At 43.4% G+C, this 25,623-nt stretch overlaps 1 protein-coding gene across 1 annotated transcript in view; it reads right to left on the minus strand.

The window, feature by feature from the left end:
• The window catches only part of COG5 (component of oligomeric golgi complex 5), a 132,764-nt gene that overhangs the window by 50,985 nt on the left and 56,156 nt on the right, over nt 1–25,623 (minus strand). The window contains 1 exon segment of the mRNA XM_032221701.1: nt 3,332–3,494. Coding sequence (XP_032077592.1) covers nt 3,332–3,494 — 163 coding nt within the window.

A 25,623-nucleotide genomic window follows, 5' to 3' on the forward strand; every position in this document is an offset into this window, starting at 1 on the left:
CCAGCTGATCAGGAGGGAATGGGGATTTTGCAGTAATCTTCCCCTGCCACGCCCACCAAGCCACACCTAGCAAGCTACAACCCACAGAACCGGTAGTAAACAGTTTTGAATCCTACACTGCTCTGGAGGCATTTCTCAAGCCTCCGGGAGGGTGATATGGCCTGCCCTAGGCTCCAGAAGCCCTCCGGAAGCTGGAAACAAACCGGTTCCAGACTTCCGGGAGGCTTATTTTTGGCCTCCTGGAGCCTCCGCGCGGGCCGCGTGGAGACTCCTGGGGAGGGGTGGAGTGGGTGGGCATGGCCAGCCCATCCTTGCAGCTAACGGTTCAGCTAACCAGATGTAAATTGATATCTGGTTTCGCCCAAACCGGTCTGAACTGGCTGAATCCCACCCCTGACTCTAACTGTATATGATGGGGTGCAAGAGCTCCTTACACCAACATCCAATAACCACCTCTGCCATCTCCATTTCTAACCTTCAGACATGTTAGTCCAAGATAAATTAGGTGTCAGGCCTGCAATTATATTCCTTTTAGAATTTTGGCCTGCCACACTTTCTCTTATTTCATTATGCTGTTTCATTAGTATAGTCGATGGGAGGGGACGGGAAGAGACAGGAGTAGGATTGTGGAATGTATTGTTGTCATTCTTTTCTAGAAGCCAAGGTCATCTTTTGTCTCCGGACTTTTACACCTGACCGGAAGCAGCTTGGGGTGTGATGCCAGCGTGGAAGAAGAAGATTGGACCATGTGATGGATTGTGGGTGTGGGGGACAAGACCATGAACTTTTAATTGGGTTGGATTCTGGTGTCATTTCCAGAATTGGGATTAACACAGATCTGCTAAGATGTCTGCTTTATTAAATTGGAACTTTAAGGATCGTTTTGCCTTGGACTCTGATTTATTCTACATGATACTTGGAACGCTGACATTAGGTCCCTGCTGGTCCCCAGTTAAAAGTTAAGGGACCCCAATTTCACTACGCAGTAATAAAGTTCGGTTTAAATTATAAGAACGGTACCTTACCTCTATCAATAATTCAGCGTGAAATTTCATTTCACTGCTTTTGCAATAAAAATGCCAAGGCTCCACTGTGTGTAATTTCTCTTTTCCTTCATCCATATTTAATGTCAGATTAAAGGCTAAGATTACAAGCGGTTTCGGTATAATGCGCTCTCCACAATGTAGGATATTCTATTAGCTAAAATTAGAGGCCCCGGTTCAAATCCCAGCTAAATGAACTCAAAATGCACTGCATTTCAACCTTTTTATTACTATCCTTGTTAATGTGACTTGAAGTCTGGAAAGAATGAGGAATTGTGGTGAAATATATTAAGCACAGGCATTTTCTTGACTTACAACAGTTCCATTCAGGTGACGGTCTGAAATTATGACAGTGAAAGAAGTGAATTGTGACTGTTTTCCACACTTAAAGCCCACTGCTGCACTCCCATGGTGACGTGATCAAAATTGAGCTGCTTGGCAACTGTCTCATTGGACAATATTTGATCTATTTGGAGATGTTCTCCAAAGCATCCGAAGCCAAGACAAGAAACAACGGATGGAAACGAATCAAAGAGAGAAGCAATGTAGAATTAAGGAGAAACTTCCTAACAGTGAGGACCAATTAACCAGTGAACAGCTGGCCTCCAGAAGTTGTGGATGCTCCATCACTGGAGGCTTTTAAGAAAAGATAGGAGAGCCATTTTTCCTTGCTTGAGCAAGGGGTTGGACTAGAAGACCTCCAAGGCCCCTTCCCATCATCCCAAAGGTTTTTTATTCCCCAAGGGGGCAACTGGACTCTCTCTTTTTTCTTTGGAGATGTTTCACTTCTTATCCAAGAAGCTTCTTCTTCAGTTCGGACTGGATGGGGATAAGTCTGTGTTCATTGCAGCCGGCATATAAATCTAGTCAGAGCCGATGAAGCTTCTCGGATGAGGAGCAAAACGCTTTCAAAGGAAAACCAGGAAGTCCAGTTGCCTCTTGAAAAAAAGGAAGAAGAACCTTTGGGGCAACTGAGAATCTCCATAGATTTCCAACAATGATATTCTACATTCTGTATTCCACTTTTTAAAAGCTCTTCTAAGTCTTTAAACAAATGGTCGTAGGTCGAGGACTACCTACATAATAACCAGAGGTAGGCTTCAGAAATTTTAGCAATGGGTTCGCTGACCGGGAGCTGGGTGGGGTGGCCGTGGTGGGCGTGGCCTAATCGGCCTCTTATACCACGGTGCGCGGGGGTGGAGGGTTTTTTTGAGCCTCGGAGGGTAAAAATGTCCTCCACAGGCTCCGGAGGCTTTTCCGAGCCTCCGGGAGGATAAAAAATGTCCTCCTCAGGCTCCAGAGACTTTCCTCGAGCCCCCGAGAGGGTAGAAAATGTCTTCCTCTGGCTCCAGAGGCTTTCCCTGAGTCCCCGGGAGGGTAAAATATTCTCCTCAGGCTCCAGAGGCTTTTCCGAGCCTCTGTGAGGGTAAAAATGTCCTCCTCAGGCTCCAGAGGCTTTCCCTGAGCCCCCGGAGGGTAAAATGTCTTCCTCAGGCTCTGGAGGCTTTCCCTGAGCCCCTGGGAGGTAAAAAATGTCCTCCTCAGGCTCCAGGCTTTTCCCAAGCCTCCGGGAGGGTGAAAATGTCCTTCTCAGGCTCCAGAGGCTTTCCCCGAGACTCCGGGAGGGTAAAAATGTTCTCCACAGGCTCCAGAGGCTTTTTCCGAGCCTCCGGGAGGGTGAAAATGTCCTCCTCAGGCTCCAGAGGCTTTTTTCGAGCCTCCGGAGGGTAAAAATTTCCTCCTCAGGTTCCGGAGGCTTTCCCTGAGCCCCCAAGAGGGTAAAAATGTCCTCCTCAGACTCTGGAGGTTTTCTTCGAGCCTCCGGGAGGGTGAAAATGGCCTCCCCTGGGCTCCGAAGCCCTCGTAGGCCAGAAACAGGTCCATTTCCCGATTTCCGGAGCTTCTGGGAGGCCCATTTTTTGCCCTCTCTAGGCTCCAGAGGCTTTCCTCGAGCTGGCGGGAGGGCGAAAACAGCTTCCCCTGGGTTCCGGAGAGACCAGAAACGGGCCTGCCTCTGGCCTTCTGGAATTTATGGGAGGGCCCGTTTTTCACCTTCCCCGAGCCTCTGCACGGGGCCCTGTACTTACCTAGCATCCCAAACAGGCCGCGTGGAGACTCCTTCGGGAGGGGGAGGCAGCCAGGGGTGGGGAGTTGCAGGTTCGCTGAATTGGGCAGATCCTTAGCTAACGTACCCCCAAACCCGTACAGCCCCGCTGTTAATACCCCATTTAGTGCGAGATATCAAATTAGAAAGCCCTCATATAGCCAAATAACACAACGCGTGGTACCTCTAGCTGATTGAGAGGGCTGAGTCAAACTTTAAAATCAGAGCGCTCCTCACGTTCTCCTCCAAGGGCTGTGGCAATATCCCTCCACAACGTTCGCGATCGTAACTTTCAATGTTCCGAGGTTGTGGACAACCTGAAGAGCGGTTCCTTCTTGAGTAGGGTTCTAGAGCAGAGAAAGAAACCGAGAATCAAGAAACGAGGAATCAACTTTTTAGCAAGAGATTCGCCTCCGGCGTCGACGGGGCTGCAATTGTTCCAAGCTCACGCCAAGTTTTGCTTCCTGCTCGGATTAATCAGTCTTGTTTTATATTGGCGTGTAACAACTTCATGAGGGTGGTTTCCGGTTGAATGACTAACCCATTTGGCTTTTTAGCTAAATTGCATTAATGTAGCACATGGAAATATACTATATGTTATCAAACCTAAATACAGAGGCATGTTATTTGAAATGCATCTTATCTTCGTGTCTGTCTGTCTGTCTGTCTGTCTGTCTGTCTGTCTGTCTGTCTATCTATCTATCTATCTATCTATCTATCTATCTATCTATATACCTACCTACCTACCTACCTACCACCTATCATCTACCTACCTACCTACCTACTTACCTACCTATCTAAAAATGGCTGTGTGTATGTGTGTGTGTTGGTGTGTTTGTGTGGTGTGTGTGTTCCAGCATAACTCTAGAATGCCTCAAGCAATTTCAACCAAACTTGGTACACAGATGACTTACTCTCTGGAAACAAATACTGTGGGGTAAGACACCCCTAACACCCTTGGGATGTGTTTTCTGTTAAGATACAGCCTGTTGTGCCTTAAAATGGCTTCTACTGTACGGTCGTAAAATAGCTTCTACTGTACAGCGCAGTGGAGTTGCCATGTATGGCTTCATAGTACTCCACAAGGAGGCTCCCTCTGGAAAGGGGGAAAATCCAACATTAGAAATTACGTTTGGTCCGGGTATTTTCCCCCTATAAATAAATATCTGGCCAACAACACTGGGTTGTTTTTATTTATACATATATTTGTTTGTTCATTCCAAATGTGCAGAAGATTTGAAATGTTACTGGAAATTCCACCATATTCTTTCAAATAAGATTTCGTATTCCTTTGCGTATGAAATCTTCCATTTTGCCGTGAACTCAATATTTATGTTTATCTAATCTTTTATATTAGTTTTGTAAGCAATTGCTCCTATCTAAATACTTTATCTTTCTTTTTTGCACCATCTGATTTTCCACCCATTTTTAGTATGCTCAGGCTGTAGCATGTAAGACATGTGGGCAGGTGCTGCATAAGTCACATTGCTTTGCAGCTCTCTGTAGTGGCTTCACTTAAGGAGCTACAGGAAGAAGGATGTGTCTGTACATTGGAACATATGTAATTTATGTTACATAATTGCCCAATTTGTGCAATCGCAGGGATCCTTCGCTTCAATCTACAATGTCATGTGCTATAAAATCCTGGATATTCTGGCCAGCTAAGAAGAAAAAAGGAAGAAAAAACTCCATTTTAAGCTGCTTTTTTTCCATTTCTGATTTGAATGTCAATTATATGAAAAGAGAGAGAGAGAGAGAGAGAGATCAGAATCCTGGATTACAGATTAGATGAACAGCTTCTGGGATCCTCGCATTAAAATGACATATTTCACATGCGGTCAGAAGCCAAATATTACAGATAATACAGGCCTTTATCTGAACAAAACAGTTACGATTGAGATCTGGGTATTTGGATTGGATGGGAGGCAATGATAAAGGTGACATATAATTTGCATTATCCTATTTTGCTACACATGGTCTTATTATTGTTCTGCATTTTGTATTCAGATGCCTCCACCTCCTCCGCTCTGCAAAACTTCACCCCCTTCTAGCAATGATGATGTTACCTAGTGGGGCAATGAAATGTTAATATCCCACAGTCTCTCCTCCTCCCCATCCTCCTGTTCTTCCCTTTCTCCCTCCTGCTCATTCTCAGTTCCTCCCCCCCCACCTCCTCCTGCTTCTCCCTTTCCTGCTCCTCCCCCTTTCTTTCTTCTGCTCCTCTTCCCTTCCCCTCTTCCTCCCTTCTGCTACTCCTCCTCTCTCTCCCCTTTCTGCTCCTCCCCTCTTCCTCCTGGGCCTCCCCCTCCTGCTCCTCCTCCTGCTCCTCCCTCTCTCCCTCTGCTCATTCTCATTTCCTCCCTCCCCTCCTCCTCCTGCTCCTCCCCCTTTCTTCCTTCTGCTCCTCTTCCCCTCTCCTGCTCCTCCTTCCCCTCTTCCTCCTCCCTTCTGCTACTACTCTCTCTCCTCATCTGCTCCTCCCCTCTCTTCCTCCTGGGCCTCCCCCTCCTGCTTCTCCTCCCTCCCCTCTGCTCCTCCTGCTCCTCCCTCTCTCCCTCCTGCTCATTCTCATTTCCTCCCTCCCTCTCCTCCTCCTCCCTCGCCTGCTCCTCCCCCTTTCTTCCTTCTGCTCCTCCTTCCCCTCTTCCTCCTCCCTTCTGCTACTACTCCTCTCTCCTCATCTCTGCTCCTCCCTCTCTTCCTCCTGGGCCTCCCCTCCTGCTTCTCCTCCCTCCCCTTCTGCTCCTCCTCCTGCTCCTCCCTCTCTCCCTCCTGCTCATTCTCATTTCCTCCTCCCCTCCTCCTCCTGCTCCTCCCCCTTTTTCCTTCTGCTCCTCTTCCCCTCTCCTGCTCCTCCTTCCCCTCTTCCTCCTCCCTTCTGCTACTACTCCTCTCTCCTCATCTGCTCCTCCCCTCTCTTCCTCCTGGGCCTCCCCCTCCTGCTTTCCTCCCTCCCCTTCTGCTCCTCCTGCTCCTCTCTCCCTCCTGCTCATTCTCATTTCCTCCCTCCCCTCCTCCTCCTGCTCCTCCCCCTTTCTTCCTTCTGCTCCTCTTCCCCTCTCCTGCTCCTCCTTCCCCTCTTCCTCCTCCCTTCTGGTACTACTCCTCTCTCCTCCTCTGCTCCTCCCCTCTCTTCCTCCTGGGCCTCCCCCTCCTGCTTCTCCTCCCCTTCTGCTCCTCCTCCTGCTCCTCCCTCTCTCCTCCTGCTCATTCTCATTTCCTCCCTCCCTCCTCCTCCTGCTCCTCCCTCGCCTGCTCCTCCCCCTTTCTTCCTTCTGCTCCTCTTCCCCTCTCCTCCTCCTCCTTCCCCTCTTCCTCCTCCCTTCTGCTACTACTCCTCTCTCCTCCTCCTGCTCCTCCCCTCTCTTCCTCCTGGGCCTCCCCTCCTGCTTCTCCTCCCTCCCCTCCTGCTCCTCCTTCTCCTTCCCCTTCAACTTGCTCCTCCCCCTCCTGCTCCTCCTCTCTTCAACTTGCTTCTCCCCCTCCTGCTCCTCCTCCCTTCAACTTGCTCCTCCACTCCTGCTCCTCCTCCTCCTGCTCTTCCTCCTCTTCTTCCTGCTCCTTCTCCTTCACACTCTTCTGCTCCTCCTCCCCCCTTCCTCTTGCTCCTCCCCCTCTTGCTCCTCCTCCCTCCCCTCTCTTCCTCCTGCTCCTCCTCCTTCCTCCCCTCCTCCTCCTTATTTTACACAATTTAAGGTGATTTCCCTAATGTTCTCAGCATATCAATTACAGCACACACGTGAAATCCCACATTTCCCCCCAAATCTGGGATATGATTAAAATGCAGATAGCCCTCGACTTACCAGCCCAGTTGAGCCCAACATTTCCGTTGCTAAGCGAGACAGTTGTAAAGGGTCCCCTTTATGACCTTTCTTGCCCACAGTTGTTAAGTGAATCGCTGTGCTTGTTAATTAGGTTACACGGGTGTTAAGCGAATCTGGTTTTCCCATTGACTTTGCTTGTCAGAAGATCGCAAAAGCCATCACATGACCCCCCGGGACACTGCATCCGTCATAAATACGAGTCAGTTGCCAAGCCTCTGAATTATGACCGTGATTATGGGGATGCGGCAAGGGTTCCCAAGTGTGCAAAACGGCCACAAGTCACTATTTTCAATGCCGTTGTGTCTTTGAATAATCCCTGAAGTAACTGTGGTAATCAAAACTACCTGCATCTATTTTTAATAACTACCGTATTTTTCAGAGTATAAGACGCACCTTTTTATCTCTAAAAAAAGGGTAAAAATCTGGGTGCGTCTTATACAGCATTTTTAGCCTGCCCCCTTTGCAAAAACGGCCGTGCATAGCCTTTAGGAGGCTTCCAGAGTGCTCCTGGGGTTGGGGAGGGCAAAAATGAGTGAAAAACAGACTGTTTTTTGCTCGTTTTTGCCCCCCCCCAGCCCCCAGGAGCACTTTATAAGCCTCCTAAAGGCTATGCATGCCCTTTTTTGGCAAAAAACGGGCCCGTTTCCGCGAAAAACGGGCCATTTTTGGGAGGTCTGCAGAGTGCAAAACCTTTTTTTTTTATTTGCCTCTTCAAAAACTTGGTGCGTCTTATACTCCAGTTCCTATACTCCGAAAAATACAGTACCTGTTACTAAAAAGTCTTCAAAACCCTTGATATATTCCAGTAAACAGTCAAAACTATTAGAGCAGGCCCACTGTTCAACTCGTGCTTGTCGGGAAACCCCCACCCCCCCGCACACACAAACTAGTTTATCATTTGCATTAACCATTGGCTCAATTATGCTGTAATAATTAATGCTGGATCCAAAGGCAATCCTCGGTTTGTGGCATCAATTTCAGTGAGTGCCTTCCTGCTTTGAAGATGCAATTATTCTGAATGTAATGAACAAGGCAAATCTAGACAGTGTCAGGCCGGCAGCCATCTTTGGTTTTGGATCTTTGGCCTGCCACACTTTCTATTATTCTACTATGCCTTTTCTATGTGGGAAAATGGGAGGGGGGACTGTAAGGAGTGAGATGCTATGTAGCCATAACAACATTCTTTCTAGAAAGCCAAGGTCATTATCCTTTGTCTCTGCACCTCTGCACCTGGCCGGAACTGGATGGGAGGAAGCTGCCAGCATGGGAATGGGAGATTGGACCATATGATGGACGTGTAGATATGGGAGCAAGATCTTGAACTTTCAGCTGGGTGGGGAAAACCGGGAAACTTTCAGAGATTAGGGTTTTTCCAGATCTTCCAACAGCATCCTAAAAAGCAGAGATGTCACCCTGCCAACTAAAGTGTGTCTAGTCAAGGCTGCGGTTTTCCCAGTTGCAATGGATGGCTGTGAAAGATGGACCATAAGGAAGGCTGAGCGTCAAAGAATGGAGGCCTTTGAACTCTGGTGCTGGAGAAGACTTCTGCATTGAGTCCCTTGGACTGCAAGGCCATCCAACCGGTCAGTCCTACAGGAGGTAACCCTGACTGCTCTTTAGAAGGTCGGATCCTGAAGAGGAAACTCAAAGACTTTGGCCACCTGATGTGAAGGAAGGACTCCCTGGAGAAGAGCCTCATGCTGGGAACGATGGAGGGCAAAAGAAGAAGAAGGGACGGCAGAGAAGGAGGTGGCTGGATGGAGTCACCGAAGCAGTCGGCGTGAGCATCAATGGACTCCATGGTAGAGGACAGGAAGGCCTGGAGGAACGTGGTCCATGGGGTTGCGATGGTTCGGACACGGCTTTTGCAACTAACAACAACAATAATGAACAAGACGGAGAACCTATAGAAATTAAAGTGATTACGTGTCGAAGGAAAAATCAGATTATCCACCCAAGGGAGGAAAAATTTCTGTTATGTTTCTTCCAGGTCCACCAGGCGCAATTTGGATGGTGCTGCGGAAGATATTGATGATTAATGTTGTGTGTGTGTATTCGTAGCTGGGCTAATTTCATTATCTTCGAACCTGCTAAGAATCAAGACGTCAGCAACAACGCGCAGAAAGAGACGGGGAAGTAAGGGGGGGGAATTATTTCGCGCAACGTGCATCTTATCAAAAACGGAACAGCTATTAAAAAAATAGTTGGTCTTCTCAACAACATGAGAAATACACAGAATGGTTGTGCAAAGGCAAAAATACAACTTAGAACCAATTTCGTTGTATTTATTTTGTACAATGACAATAAAGACTATACTATTATGGCGAGTTCAATAACTTGCCCGAATGATAGAAATAAAGAACAGATCAAGTCCAAATAAGTCAAGGCCGAAATAAAGAAGAAGAAGAAACTAATTTAGATTCTGGGGGATGAGTGTTAGGTGGTCCTTGATTTACGACAGTTTATTTAATGACCGTTGAAAGTTACAACGGGAGCAGAAAAAGTGACTAACCACCTTAGAGCCGAGGTGGCGCAGTGGTTAGCTCTCTGTTTGTTAGATGCTGGGCTGATCTGATCTGAGTGTTTTTGGAAGCTGGCTGTTAGAAAGTGCTGTCAGCTATTGTAAGTTTTGGAACTGCTAGCAAACTTTGAGTACCGGACTGTTTGTATGATTATGGACTATGTTATTTGGATTATCCCTTAACTGGAAGACATTGATGACTGACTGTCTTATCCGTGTATGACTTGGATTGTTTGATGGACTCTGATACCTCTATTTCCACGAAAGTAAAAGCCTATTTAAACTGCAGTGTCTCTGTATGCTGGTTTGTGTGTTCTCCAACACAACTCTCACAACGCTTCTTTGAACGCACTCGCTCCCCCAACGGGGAGCTTACCTAACACGCGGGAAACTGCAATCATCATAAATAAGAGTCAGTTGCCAAGCATCTGAATTTTGATCACCTGCCCACGGGGAAGCGGCAACGGTCGTAAGCCATTTTTCCCCCGCTGCCGTGGTAACTTTGAACGGTCAGTAAATGAACTGTTGTAAGTCGAGAACAGCCTGTATCTAAAAGTGTCATATAAGAAGGGAGCCATCAAAGGAGATAAGAGAGTGTTCTGACCTTGGTTTCCCCTAAAAGGCAGGAGGCAGATTCCTGGTCCCCCCCAAAAACCCTTTTATTAAACAAATGTGAATTCCTCTCATTCACATTTAGATAAGGCCTGGTCAACAGTCTTTCAAAGGTGAACTTATGATCACAGACCTTATCTAGCTTGGAAAGCTGCCATGTAAATATTTTCTAAGCGCATTGCTGTGCAAGGAAAGACTTGGCACAGAGTCTCGGAGATTCACGGACAGATCTTTACACTCCTGAAACGAACTAACAAACTAACAAACAAATTGTATCCTGCAAAAGCGCATTCCCCTTTCTCTCCTCTTTTATTAAGCACAGTGGTTAAATGCAGCACTGCAGGCTACTTCAGCTGACTGCAGTTCTGCAGTTCGGCTGTTCAAATCTCACCGGCTCAGGGTTGACTCAGCCTTCCATCCTTCCGAGGTGGGTGAAATGAGGACCCGGATTGTTGTTGGGGGCAATATGCTGACTCTGTAAACCGCTTAGAGAGGGCTGAAACCCCTATGAAGCGGTATATAAGTCTAACTGCTATTGCTATTGCTATTTCCTATGGAGGGGCCAATCACCGTCCACCCATGGCTTTACTCCCAAGTCGACCCTGATTTCTTAGCTGTTCTTTTCTTCTGGCAGCTCTGCGCGTGCACACACTGGGAACAGGCTCCAGCTCCAGGTTAAAGGGAATTCCTCTCCAGCAAAGAGTTTCTCATTAGATTTCACAACAACAGACTTTTATCAGGCTTGGAGAGCTGCCAGGCTGATATCTTCCAAACTCCATGCCGTAGCAGCAATTACTTGGCAAGAATTCAGGAATAGATCTTTACCCGAATGAATTGAACTAATTGTCTCCTGCAAACTCCACTCCCCTTTCGCTTCTCTTTATTCCCTACGGGAGGGGCCATTCACCGTCCACCTGTGGCTTTACTCCTGAGTCGATCCTTGTTCCTTAGCTGTTCCCTTCTCCTGGCAGCTCTGCGCATGCGCACATCGGGAACAGGCTCCAGCTGTTCTTCTGCCTCAGTGATGTCTGACTCTGAAGGCAGCTGATAACTGGTCTATGGCTCTGGCCCCCTCTCTGCCTCCGACGCAGAGCCCTCATCTGAGCCTTCCCCAGACACCAGGACTGGCCCATCTTCCTCCCCAACCTCCTCACTGTCTCTGGTTGGGGGGGCCACAACTGTGGCACGACAAAACCACGCTCGACTAAAGTGCGCCCGATTAAACCGCGTTGCTGACATCATCAACAGGGCGACAACAGCGAGCGCGGAGAAAGAAGGGCGCTTTAAATAGCGCTTTGAAAGCAAGCCGATTCAAGTTAAGGTAACGGTTAGGTTTAGGGTTAGGTTTAGGGTTAGGTTAAGGGTTAGGATTAGGTTTAGGGTTAGGTTAAGGGTTAGGTTTAGGGTTAGGTTAAGGGTTAGGTTAAGGGTTAGGGTTAGGGTTAGGTTAAGGGTTAGGATTAGGTTTAGGGTTAGGTTAAGGGTTAAGTTTAGGGTTAGGTTTAGGGTTAGGTTAAGGGTTAGGTTTAGGGGGGTTAGGTTTAGGTCTAGGGGTTAATTTTAGGTTTAGCGTTTACAGTGTGCTTCTGTCTCCGCACTGTTGTCGCCCTGTGATGACGTCAGCTACGTGGTTTCGTCGAGCGCCCTTTAGTCGAACGCGGTTTTGTGGTGGAACCGGCCACAACAGAGAGGCAGACTAGATGCTTATTCTATTCATAAGGCTTTGAAATGGAAAGTTTATGATATAATGACTTAGTCATGATAAATCAACGTGACTCAGAATGGACAGACTTATTCACATACCTTCTCGGATACTAACACAGCTATTAATTATATTTCTCCTCAAGATTGGGGGTGAGGCGTGTTAATCAACATTTCACTCCATTGATTATGCAGCTGCATATTTATATTTTTTTTATTTGGTGCAATGCTAGGATGATTACACAAACGTGTCTTCATGAATAAACCAGAAGACAAGAAGTTTATTCCTCGGTCTATAAATAGATATTACTGGCGTTTGAAAAGAATGGTGCCTGTAATTTTTATTTCTAAAATCAAGACGTCAGGGCTCTCTCTTAAAGCAAACATTTTCTACAGCTAGTTACTCCATCAGCATTTTTTTTCTCTTAAGGGAAGCTTATGAACTTCGAGAGGCACCGTAAGATTAGGAAAAAATAAAACAAAAACAAAAAACAGACAAGTTAAATGTTACGCGACAAAATTTCTCAAAAGAAACGGCAGTGCTGAATAAAAGGGGACAGACTGAGACTCTGTTGCTAGAAATAATTAGTTATTTTGGTTTGCTTTAATATAAGACGAATGTTACCGTAATCAAACTACAATCTGTCAGCCGTGAAACTTAGCTGGGTGACTTTGGGCCAATCACTAGGAGACCGTGAGTTCTAGTCCAACATTAATCATGAAAGCCAACTAGGTGATTTTGAGCCAATCATCAGGAGATTGTGAGTTCTAGTATCACCTTAGTCATGAAATCCAGCTGGGTGACTTTGGTTCAATCATCAGGAGACAGTGAATTCTAGTCCAGCCTTAGCCATGAAAGCCAGCTGGGTGACTTTGGGCCAATCACCAAGAGACGGAGAGATCTAGTCCCACCTTAGTCATGACAGCCAGCTGGGTGACTTTGGGCCAATCATCAGGAGATTGTGACTTCTAGTCCCACCTTAGCCATGAAAGCCAGCTGGGTGACTTTGGGCCAATCATCAGGAGATTGTGAGTTCTAGTCCCACCTTAGCCATGAAAGCCAGCTGGGTGACTTTGGGCCAATCACCAGGAGAATGTGAATTCTCGTCCCACCTTAGCCATGAAAGCCAGCTGGGTGATTTTTGAGCCAATCACCAGGAGAATGTGAATTCTAGTCCCACCTTAGTTATGAAAGCCAGCTGGATGACTTTGGCCAATCACCAGGAGAATGTGAATTCTAGTTTCGTCTTAGATGAAAGCCAGCTGGGTGACTTTGAGCCAATCACCAGGAGAAGTGAATTCTAGTCTCGCCTTAGCCGTGAAAGCCAGCTGGGTGACTTTGGGCCAATCCTTCTCTCTGAGCCCAACCCACCTCACAGGATTGTCGTTGTGGGGAAAAGAGGAAGAGGAAGGTGGTATCAGATATGTTCGTTGCCTTATTTGTAAAAATAAGGAAGGTAGGATACAAATAAATAAACAAACCAAATATATAAAGATTTAACTACAATTAAGCTATGGTAAACTTGAAACAGTGGAACCTGATACTTGTGAACCTGCCTGGGAAAATCTGGATCAAAAATTGCGGATGGCCGATTATCCCTTCACTAAATCCTTCTAATTTTATACTTCTGAGTCACTGACACCTACTCGTTTCAGACACCTAAAACCATGGCTCTTCGCTTTTTATCAAAAGTGACATAAATGCTTGGCTGGAGTTGGATGGAGAACCTATCATACTTAAATAATGTGCTGCCAACAGGTTAAATGCTCATCGTGTATTTAGATGACATGATTTATATAATGTCTCAAGGAAGAGGGAGAACCTGGTTGGCTGTCCAAGTTAACCAGGGTTTTACAGCTAAATCAGAGCTTTCCAAGTTGGGCCACTTATAGATTTGTGGACTTCAACTCCCAGAATTCCTCAGCCAGCACATGGACCTATGGACGTCAACTCCCAGAATTCCTCAGCCATCCTGTAGACTTATGTGGTTCAACTCCCAGATTCCTCAACCAGCATATGGACTTCAACTCCCAGAATTTCCCAGTCAGCAAATTGAATTATGGACTTCAAATCCCAGAATTCCTCAACCATCATGTAGACTTGTGGGCTTTAACTTCCAGACTTTCTCAACCAGCATATGGACTTCAACTCCCAGACTTCCTCAACCAGCATATGGACTTCAACTCCCAGAATTCCTCAGCCAACATGTAGATTTGTGTGCTTCAATTCCCAGACTTCCTCAACCAGCATATGGACTTCAACTCCCAGAGGTCCTCAGCCATCATGTGGACTTGTGGACTTCAACTCCCAGAATTCCTCAACCATCATGTAGACTTGTGGGCTTTAACTTCCAGACTTTCTCAACCAGCATATGGACTTCAACTCCCAGAATTCCTCAGCCATCATGTAGATTTGTGTGCTTCAATTCCCAGACTTCTTCAACCAGCTTAAGGACTTCAACTCCCAGAATTCCTCAGTTATCATGTAGATTTGTGTGCTTCAATTCCCAGACTTCTTCAACCAGCTTAAGGACTTCAACTCCCAGAATTCCTCAGCCATCATGTAGATTTGTGTGCTTCAATTCCCAGACTTCCTCAACCAGCATATGGAGTTCAACTCCCAGAATTCCTCAGTTATCATGTAGACTTCAACTCCCAGAATTCCTCAGCCATCATGTAGACTTGTGGGCTTCAACTCCCAGACTTCCTCAACCAGCATATGGACTTCAACTCCCAGAATTCCTCAGTTATCATGTAGACTTCAACTCCCAGACTTCCTCAACTGTCATGTAGACTTGTGGGCTTCAACTCCCAGTCTTCCTCAACCAGTATATGGACTTAAACTCCCAGAATTCTTCAGCCATCATGTGGACTTGTGGACTTCAACTAGAAATTTCCTGCCAGTTAGAACAACAAATTCTTGCCTCCAGAAGTTGTAGATGCTCCAACATTGGACGTTTTTTAAAAAGAGATTGTTTGAAAAGGTCTCCTGCTTGAGCAGAGGGTTGGACTAGAAGACCTCCAAGGACCCTTCCGACTCTCTTATTCTTTCCCCCCCCTATTAAACAGTTGGTTAGTGTAACCTATTTAGTTCAGATTATTTAATTCACGATGCCAGAGACCAAATCTTTGCAGACATCATTTTTTGTATCATTATTCTGTGACCGAAAGACCCAATGGAAGGTCATGCTTCAATCAGATCGCCAAATGTTCATGCTTTATTTAAATGTGCTACAATGACCTTTAAAAAGGGATTAATTGTGAACTAGTGTTGGATTTTTTATAATTGGAGACTGGTAAAGAAAGATAAAAAAAAAAACTTTCTACAGCCGGAAAGATCACCCAATGTTCTTTAGATTATTTCTAATAATGAATTAAGGATCAACTCAGCCATGGGGACAAAGGAAATGTTGCCACGGCTTGTAAAATACTGAATTATTTAAGCCCAATTTGCAACGTGCTACATTGCATTATATATATATATAAAAATGGCTGTCTCCGTGTATATGTCTGTGTGTTCCAGCATAACTCTGGAGCGCCTCGAACAATTTCAACCAAACTTGGTACACAGATGGCTTACTCTCTGGAGACAAAGACTGTGGCGGTAAGACACCCCTAACCCCTTGGTGTGTGCGTGTTGTTAAGATACAGCCTGTTGTGCCTTAAGACGGCTTCTACTGTACTGCCATAAAATGGCTTCTACTGTACGGCGCAATGGAGTTGCCATGGAAACAGCTTCACAGTACTCCACAAGGGGGCTTTTTAGGAAGTGGGAAAATCCAACATTAGAAATTACGTTTGGTCTGGATAGTTTCCCCCTATAAATAAATAGCCAGGCCACGCCCAGTTATCGGCTCGTATAATAAAAACCGACTTCCATCTCCCATTACATGTAGTCCTCGGCTTACGACTACAACTGAGCCCAAAATCATGGTTGCTAAGCAAGATGGTTAAGTGAGTTTTGCCACCATTTTATGACCTTTCTTTCCACAGTTGTTAAGTGAACCGCTGCGGTTGTTAAGTTAATCACAAGGTTGTTAAATAAACCCGGCTTCCCCATTCTTGTCAGAGGTGGGAAAAGGGGACCATGGGACCTTGGGACACCGCAACTGTCATCATCATGCAACGATCGTGGGTGTAAAAAACGGTCACAAATTACTTTTTTCAGTGGCGTTGTAACTTTGAACTTTATCACTAAATAAATGGTTGTACATTGAGAACTACTTCTAATTATTCTGAGGCTCTTCCCACTCTCTCTCTCTCTCTCTTTTCTCTCCTCTCCTCTCTCCTCAATCTTTTTCTCTTCTCAATCTTTCTCTCTCAATCTTTCTCTCTGTTTCTATCAATCTTCTCAATGTCTTTCTTTCAATTTCCCTTTCTCTCTCTCTGTCTCTTTTTCTCTCAGTCTTTCTCTTTCTCATCTCGTTCTCAATCACTTTTTCTTTCTCAATCTCTGTCTTTCTCTCTCAATTTCTTTTTCTCTCAATCTTTCTCTCTCTCTCTCTATCTTTCTCTCTCACACAATCTTTCTCTCTCTCAATCTCTCTCTCTCAATCTTTCTCTCTCTCTCAATCTTTCTCTCACAATCTTTCTCTCTCTCAATCTCTCTCTCTCAATCTTTCTCTATCAATCTCTCTCAATGTCTTTCTTTCAATTTCCTTTCTCTCTCTTGTCTCTCTTTTTCTCTCACTCAGTTTCTCTTTCTCTCCATCTTGTTCTCAATCACTTTTTCTTTCTCAATCTCTGTCTTTCTCTCTCATTTCTTTTTCTCTCTCAATCTCTTTCTCTCTCTCTCTCTCTCAATCTTTCTCTCTCACACACAATCTTTTCTCTCTCAATCTCTCTCTCTCAATCTCTCTCAATGTCTTTCTCTCAATTTCCCTTTCTCTCTCTCTCAGTCTCTTTTTCTCTCACTCAGTCTTTCTCATTCTCTCCATCTCGTTCTCAATCACTTTTTCTTTCTCAATCTCTGTCTTTCTCTGTCAATTTCTTTTTCTCTCTCAATCTCTCTCTCTCTCAATCTCTTTTCTCTCTCAATGTCTTCCTCTTCTCTCATCTCTCTCTCCCAATTTCTCTCTCTCAATCTCTCCCTCTCTCTCTCAATGCAGACCCTGTTAATCTGGCAACCAGGATTATTTTTTAAAAAAAACAGTTCATGATTCCTTTTCACTTGAAAGTGTCGTCGTGACAGGTAGCTGCAGTACTTCCTTGCAACAGTTGCTCCGCCTCTCCCTTTCTATTTTAAAAAATTTGTAGCAACAATGAAGAGCCTAATTAAATTGTGTGGCACACTGAAGCACCAGCACAATAAGAACAACAGGGATTGGGGGGGGGGAACAATTTCAAAAGTGCCTGTTTCTATTTCTCTTCTATTGTAATTTCTAAACCCCAATGAACTAATATCCAAGCCCTAACTTAAATGTCCAGTCAATATTTGTCTTACTCAACAAAAACATTGGGCGTTATTTCATATAGCTGTAGAATAGGTTCGAGATAAAAAAGCCAGTTTGGTCTAGTGGGGAAGGCATCAGGGTCAAAAGTGGGAGACCGGGAGTTCTAGTTCTGCCATAGCCATAGAAACCAGCTGGGTGACTTTGGGCCAATCACTAGGAGACCGGGAGTTCTAGTTCTGCCATAGCCATGAAAAACAGGTGGGTGACTTTGGGCCAATCACTAGGAGACCGGGAGTTCTAGTTCTGCCATAGCCATGAAAAACAGGTGGGTGACTTTGGGCCAATCACTAGGAGACCGGGAGTTCTAGTTCTGCCATAGCCATAGAAACCAGCTGGGTGACTTTGGGCCAATCACTAGGAGACTGGGAGTTCTAGTTCTGCCATTGCCCTGAAAGCCAGCTGGGTGACTTTGGGCCAATCACTAGGAGACTGGGAGTTCTAGTTCTGCCATTGCTCTGAAAGCCAGCTGGGTGACTTTGGGCCAATCACTAGGAGACCGAGAGTTCTAGTTCTGCCATAGCCATAGAAACCAGCTGGGTGACTTTGGGCCAATCACTTGGAGACCGGGAGTTCTAGTTCTGCCATTGCCCTGAAAACCAGCTGGGTGACTTTGGGCCAATCACTAGGAGATCGGGAGTTCTAGTTCTGCCATAGCCCTGAAAGCCAGCTGGATGACTTTGGGCCAATCACTAGGAGACCGGGAGTTCTAGTTCTGCCAAAGCCCTGAAAATCAGTGGGTGACTTTAGGCCAATCACTAGGAGAAAGGAGTTCTAGTTCTGCCAAAGTCCTGAAAGCCAGCTGGGTGACTTTGGGCCAATCACTAGGAGACCGAGAGTTCTAGTTCTGCAGTAGCCATGAAAAACAGGTGGATGTCTTTGGGCCAATCACTAGGAGACTGGGAGTTCTACTTCTGCCACAGTCATGAAAACCAATTGGGTGACTGTGGGCCAATCACTAGGAGACCGTGAGTTCTAGTTCTGCCGTAGTCATGAAAGCCAGCTGGCCCTCTCTCAGCCCAATGCACCTCACAGGGTTGTTGTTCTGGGAAAAATAAGAGGAGGAAAGTGTGTTGGACATGTAAAAATAATTGTTCGCAAAAGTATTTCAAATGTAAATGTAAAGAAGGAAGCTTTTATCTTTTCTGGGGTGTGTGATAAAGGGAAAAAAATATTGGAGTAGGATTCATATTCTAATATAGAAAATTCTTAAAGTAAATATAAGAACCCATTTTTTGGGTTTAATGGAAAAAGACTTGGGGGGGGGGAATTGGGAACTTTAATGTTATATATGTCGATGGCAATAATTGTACTTTATGCACAGAAATGGAAGGACGTTTCGATCCCCACAATGGATAAACGGCTGCAAAAATGGACAGAGTTAGCAGAGATGGCTAAATTGGCTGTTTTGATCAAAGAAAAAAAAACCACAATCACTTTTGTTTCTACTTGGAAACCACTTCTGGACTTTGTGCCTGAGGTGGGCAAAAAAAAAATGAAACTTGATTTTGAGTTTTGCCAATGAGATAGATATGTTTGTTATAGAAATGGCTAGTTTAAATTATTATGTAAAAGAACAGTTGAGGTTTGATACTACTGTTGTATTCTACTGCACCAAAGGGAATTGGAAGTCAACCTTTTTTTTCTTTTTTTTCTTTTTTTTCTTTTTCCCCTTCTTTCTACACTTTCCCTTCCCCTTTCCCTCCCTATTTCTCCCACTATTCCTTTCGTATTTGTGTATTTTATATTATAAACCAGTGATGGCTAACCTTTTCTGAACCAAAGTGCAAGCATGTGGTGTGAATGCAAGGGAGAGAGATGATAGATAGATAGATAGATAGATAGATAGATAGATAGATAGGTAGGTAGGTAGGTAGGTAGGTAGGCAGGCAGGCAGGCAGGCAGGCAGGCAGGCAGGCAGGCAGGCAGGCAGGAGGCAGACAAAGAGATACAGATGATAGATATGGAGATGATATACAGATGATGGAGAGAGAGAGAAAAAGAGGGAGAGATAGGAAGAGTGAGATGCAGATGATAGACATATAGACAGACATAGAGAGAGAGATATATAGATGATAGATAGATAGATAGATAGATAGATAGATGATAGATAGATAGATAGATAGTAGATAGATAGATAGATAGATAATACATGATAATAGATGATGGCATAATGATAATAGGTAGGTAGATGATAGATAGATAGATAGATAGATAGATAGATAGATAGATAGATAGATAGATAGATAGATAGATAGATAGATAGATAGATAATACATGATAATAGATGATGGCATAATGATAATAGGTAGGTAGATGATAGATAGATAGATAGATAGATAGATAGATAGATAGATAGAGATAGATAGATAGATAGATAGATAGATAGATAGTAGATAGATAGATAGATAGATAGATAGATAATACATGATAATAGATGATGGCATAATGATAATAGGTAGGTAGATTATAGATAGATAGATAGATAGATAGATAGATAGATAGATAGATAATACATGATAATAGATGATGGCATAATGTAATAGGTAGGTAGATTATAGATAGATAGATGATAGATAGATAGATAGAGATAGATAGATAGATAGATAGATAGATAGATGATAGATAGATAGATAGATAGATAGATAGATAGATAGAGAGATAGATAGATAGATAGATAGATAGATAACATGATAATAGATGATGGCATAATGATAATAGGTAGGTAGATGATAGATAGATAGATAGATAGATAGATAGATAGATAGAGATAGATACATAGATAGATAGATAGATAGATAGATAGATAGATAGATAGATAGAGTAGATAGATAGATGCAAGTTTCTTTGATGCGGTCAATTAAGAAAAATAATTATGCTATGGATTATTAATGTTTTTCTTAATTGGCAGCACACAGAAAGGGTTCCTGTTGAAAACAAACAGAGATGAAAACTATGTATAGCAAAAAGTCCAACTGTTTAATCCGAAAAGCTATCACCCTGCAACGAAACATGAGCAGATTTGTAGATTGGGGAAACAAAACAACCCCTTCACTGCCTTCGCCTTTCAAATGCAGACCCAGCCATCTTCAGGAGCTTCTTTCAACGGTAGTCAAATTCGGCTTCCTCTATCGACCTGGCGCCATTTTGTTCACAGACTGCCGTTCCACAAATGGCATCAAATGAATTCGAGACGCCTCCTTGTTCCGATCTATATTTACTATGGTAACCAAACTGGGAGTCTGACAAACCAGAGGTCTTTCGAATCTCTCGGGGAGTCTCACTGCAGGAGGCAGGAGCTTTTATAAAAACTCCACTGCATTCAGTGGTAACGAGAGGGGAGAGGGGGAAATGTTCCATGCGAATTGCAGATCTTGTACTTTAGAGTAAATCCACCAAGGGAAAAAAAAATTAACGACTACGTTTCTTTATAAAACATACTACAGAGCCGAGATGGCGCAGTGGTTAAATGCAGCACTGCAGGCTACTTCAGCTGACTGCAGTTCTGCAGTTCGGCTGTTCAAATCTCACCGGCTCAGGGTTGACTCAGCCTTCCATCCTTCCGAGGTGGGTGAAATGAGGACCCAGACTGTGGGGGGCAATATGCTGACTCTGTAAACCGCTTAGAGAGGCTGAAAGCCCTATGAAGCGGTATATAAGTCTAACTGCTATTGCTATTGCTATTACAAGCATGGAGTTGAAACCAGGGTCCGTTTTTGCTAATGTCCAAGACCTTATACAGGTAGCCCTCGACAACAGGTTTAGTGACTTTTCAAAGTTACAATGGCACTGGGGAAAAAGTGACTTATGACCGTTGCTCACATTTAAGACTGTTTCAGCACCCCCTCTGGTCGCGTGATCAAAATTCAGATGCTTGGCGAGTGACTCGTATTTATGCCAGCTGCAGTGTGCGGAGGTCATGTGAACAGTTCTTGTGACCGTCTCATCAGCAGAGTCAACGGGGAGCAAGATTCAATTAACAGTCGGGTTGCTAACTTGACAAGCGCAATGATTCACTTAACAACCGAGGCTCGAAATATCGAGCTTAAGAAATATCTCACTTAACAACATAATTTGGAGGCTCAATTTTATCTTAAGTCAAAGAATGCCTGTATTTCTATCCATAATTCCCTCTTACGTAGTATCCAATTCCCATTAAAAAATAGTATGTCCCATTACACTTACCTGGGGTTATAAGGGATCCGATAATCTTATCATTACTACCAGAAAGAATACTACACACTACCGTGTTTCTCCAAATATAAGACCCAATTGAAAATAAGCCCTAACCTGCTCATAATATAAGCCCTACCCCCAAATTAAGCCCCAATTAAGATCATCAGCCAGACGGATTCATTAGTACCACATTTCCCCCAAAATTAAGACCTAACTGAAAAATAAGCCGTAATGTGTCAATTTTGGAGCAAAAATTAATATAAGACCCAGTTTTATTTTTGGGGAAACACGGTATAATTCAAATATTACACTGTAAGTTCTGACAAACCCACCTAGGTTTTTTTTTTTTTAAAGAGGCCGACAAGAAATCTTGAAAAAGCATCAGCACAAAGTTAAGATGTTGAAGAATATTAGCTCATGGGAAAATTTGGGCCAAAGCACACAGCATTATTTATTTAGAAAGCTACTGTGGAGCTGTAGGAATTCATAAAATGATTGCAAAAGTGCATCTCACTAATTTTGGCTATGCCGTGCATGGGAATTCACTGGAGAAAGCAATTATGTTTGGGGGGGGGAGTTAGTGATAAATGGAAAACAGGCCATCAATCAACACATTGTTGTGTTCTGCCAGTGGCCAGCAGAGCTGGCAGCAGATTCGGACAGTGAGGAGGTTGGGGAGGAACCTGGGCCAGTCCTGGAGTCTGGGGAAGGCTCTGATGAGGGCTCTGCGTCGGAGGTAGAGAGGGGGCCAGATACATAGACCAGTTATTAGCTGCCTTCAGAGTCAGACATCACCGAGGCAGAAGAACAGCTGGAGCCTGTTCCCAGTATGCGCATGCGCAGAGTTGCCAGAGGAAGGGAACAGCTAAAGAACAGGGGGTCGACTTGGGAGTAAGGCCACAGGTGGACGGTGAATGGCCCCTCCCAGAGGAAATAAAAGAGGAGCGAAAGGGGAGTGGAGTTTGCAGGAGACCATTAATTCGCTTAATTGGTTCATGACTCTCCAAGACTCCTGACCAAGTTTTGCAGATATTGGCCTGGCAGCTTTCCAAGCCAGATAAGGTCTGTGACTGTAAATCCTCCCTTGAAAACTTTGCTGGATGTGAATGAGCAGAATTCACAGTCAATTAATAAAAGGAGTTCTTGCTGGGACCATTTGTTCGCTTCATGCCCTCTTATCCTTCTCTTCCATTCACAAACCCCGCTACCTCCTAGCACTGATGATGTTACCTAGTTTGGTAGCGAAAATGCCTGCAAGAAAACCACCAAGCTCAGAGAGTATCAAGGGCCCCCCCCCAAAATTTATAACTGTTTCTCAATCTAAGCAACTTTAAGATGTCTGGATTTCAACTTATGCTGGCTGGGGAATTCTTTTATTTAATAAAGGTTTTTTATTTTTATTTTCATAGCATATAATCACATATTACTATTACATAACCAACATCTATTGTATTATTAAATGTTTACATCAATTCATCTTACCAACAACTCCCCAAAACAATTATTGGCTCTTCTGCTCTCCATAACACCCTATTTGTACCCTATCCATCACTTTCTTCCCTCTTCCTCCCTTCCCTACCTCCTTTCTCCTCTGTCATCCTTCTCTTCTCTACCCCTTCCTCTCTCCTTCTCCTCTTTCCCTCCTTCTTTCTCTCCTACTCTTCCCCCTCTACCCTCTTCCTAACCCTCTCTTCTTCCCTTACCTCTCTCCTCTACTTCCCATCATCTCATTTACTTGGTGTATTTCTGCTTCCGAGCGAGCTCCATTTTATGTTGACGGTATTTATAATTCCTTTTCAATATACGTATTAATTTTAACCTGTATTCTCCTCCTTTTAGTAAAAAACCAATATAACAGAAAAGTATACATATAGTCATTGTGCATTTAAACCCATCCCCCACACTGGCTGGGGAATTCTGGGAGTTGAAGTTCAGACCTTTGAATGTTGAGAAACCCTATTTATAAAGCTGGTGTTGAAGGACTGGCCTTTTCCCATTCTTTTAAAACCATTTTGTGATCCATCTCACAAGAGAAATGAACTGAACACACCGAGACCTTTATAGCTTTCAGATAATTTTGTGCATTGCAGCTGAGACTTCTAAAGAGGACCGTTGAAAACGCTTATGACATGCTCTTGATTGGGTCAGGTCCAGTTCCTAAACCTAGAAAGTCATTTAATTATGTCGTGATGGAAACAATCTAAAACGGCTGGCAGATTTATTTATTTTCTTCATCTCTTGGTTTTCTTTTCTCCTGCGATATTTACCCTCTTTCCAATAACAGTTGGAGTGAAAATGAAATTAAAGAAGAGTGAAACACCTTCACTCATTTACCTCGGGCAATTTACTTTTCCAGAGTTTTAACCAATTTCAAAGCAAATAAAGATGTTTCGGGATCGCCCAGCTCAATATTTGTCAAGCTTGACATTTTCCAACGTACAATTACAGTCATTAAAACTCACGGTTTTATTTAGTCAAAAGAGCCCATGTTCTTCTAGGGAATAAAAAACTATATAATTTTTTTAAAAAACCACTATTCTAATTAATTCTCATTAAAGGGATATATTTTTTCACAACCAATGTTTCGAACCAATTTAACACGGCAAAGTGAACCCATGGATGTCAACAATGGTGGTTGTGACTCATTAGATGTTTTGTAACTGAAAATTAAGTGCTAGAGCTCTCTGTAACAGCATCGCCAAAAAGGCATTAAGAGTTGTTAACCTATCTTATGAAGCTTCTCCTCCGGTAACATTGTATTGCTAACTAGGGCATACAAACCTTTGCTAGACCAATTCTCGAATACAGCTCCTCTGTCTGGAATCCGCACAATCGAGCAAATCCAGAGGTATTTCACGAAGAGTACTACATTCCTCTGCTCGTAACGGAATACCCTATACCACCGGCTTGAAATTTTGAGCTTCTGGACAACCCAGAACTACACTGCCTATGGTCAGTCTTAAGCGTAGTACACAAAATTATCCACAACGTCCTACTACTACTCACCATCAACTGCAATAATACAAGAGTACGCAACAGATACAACCTCAATGTAAACCACTCCAATCTTGATTAAAGAAAATACGACTTCAGCAACAGAGTGGTCAATACCTGGAATGCACTACTCGATTCCGTTGTTACATCCTCAAACCCCCATAATTTAACCTTAAACGTCTACTATTGACTTCACCCCATTCCTAAGAGGTCTGTAAGGGGCGTGCATAAGCGCACCGCCGTGCCTACCGTCCCTGTCCTACTGTCCCCATTTATTCATGCCCATTTCATTCATACCCATGTTTATTCTTATACCTATCATCTTGTAAATGATTGACAAATCAAAAAATTAATAATATGATATAATTGATATGATATAATTAATATAATATAATACAATATACTCATAAATATACTATAATAATATACTATAATATACTATAATACATATACTATACTATAATATAATACAATATACTACATATAATATACTATAATAATATCTACAATATACTACAATATACTACAATATACTAATATACTATAAATACTATATACTATAATACAATATATACTATACATACTATATATAATGTAATACAATATACTACAATATATAATAATATACTATAATATACATAATATACTATAATACAAATATATACTATACTATAATATAATACAAATACTACAATATACTACAATATACTATTAATAGTATAATATATATACTATACTATAAATAGTATAATAAGTATAATATACTATAATACAATATACTATACTATACTATAATATAATATAATGCAATATACTATAATACTATACTATACTATACTATACATACTATAATATAATATAATATAATATAATATATTACACACAACAGCTTATCATAATTCAGGTCTTACTGGTAAAGATAAATATAAAAATACATTACCTCTCCACCAAAGGAACTTTACAGATGTTACATATTACAATATTTAATAGCTGAAAAATGTTATAAACTTTGGAAAACCATACAGAACTGGGATGGGGGAGTGAAGGACGCCATCAACCTAGAATTGTTACGTTGCCAGAAACGGTCTCACTCCAACCTCTCTGAATTCCATTGACTCTCATTTAATGCCAACTAGTATCGAATCTTAATGGACTAGATTCTTGTATATAGGCTAGCTAGGTCAATAAATCTGAACTG

The sequence above is a fragment of the Thamnophis elegans genome, chromosome 7, assembly GCF_009769535.1.
Source record: "Thamnophis elegans isolate rThaEle1 chromosome 7, rThaEle1.pri, whole genome shotgun sequence".
In the NCBI taxonomy this organism is placed as follows: Eukaryota; Metazoa; Chordata; class Lepidosauria; order Squamata; family Colubridae; genus Thamnophis; species Thamnophis elegans.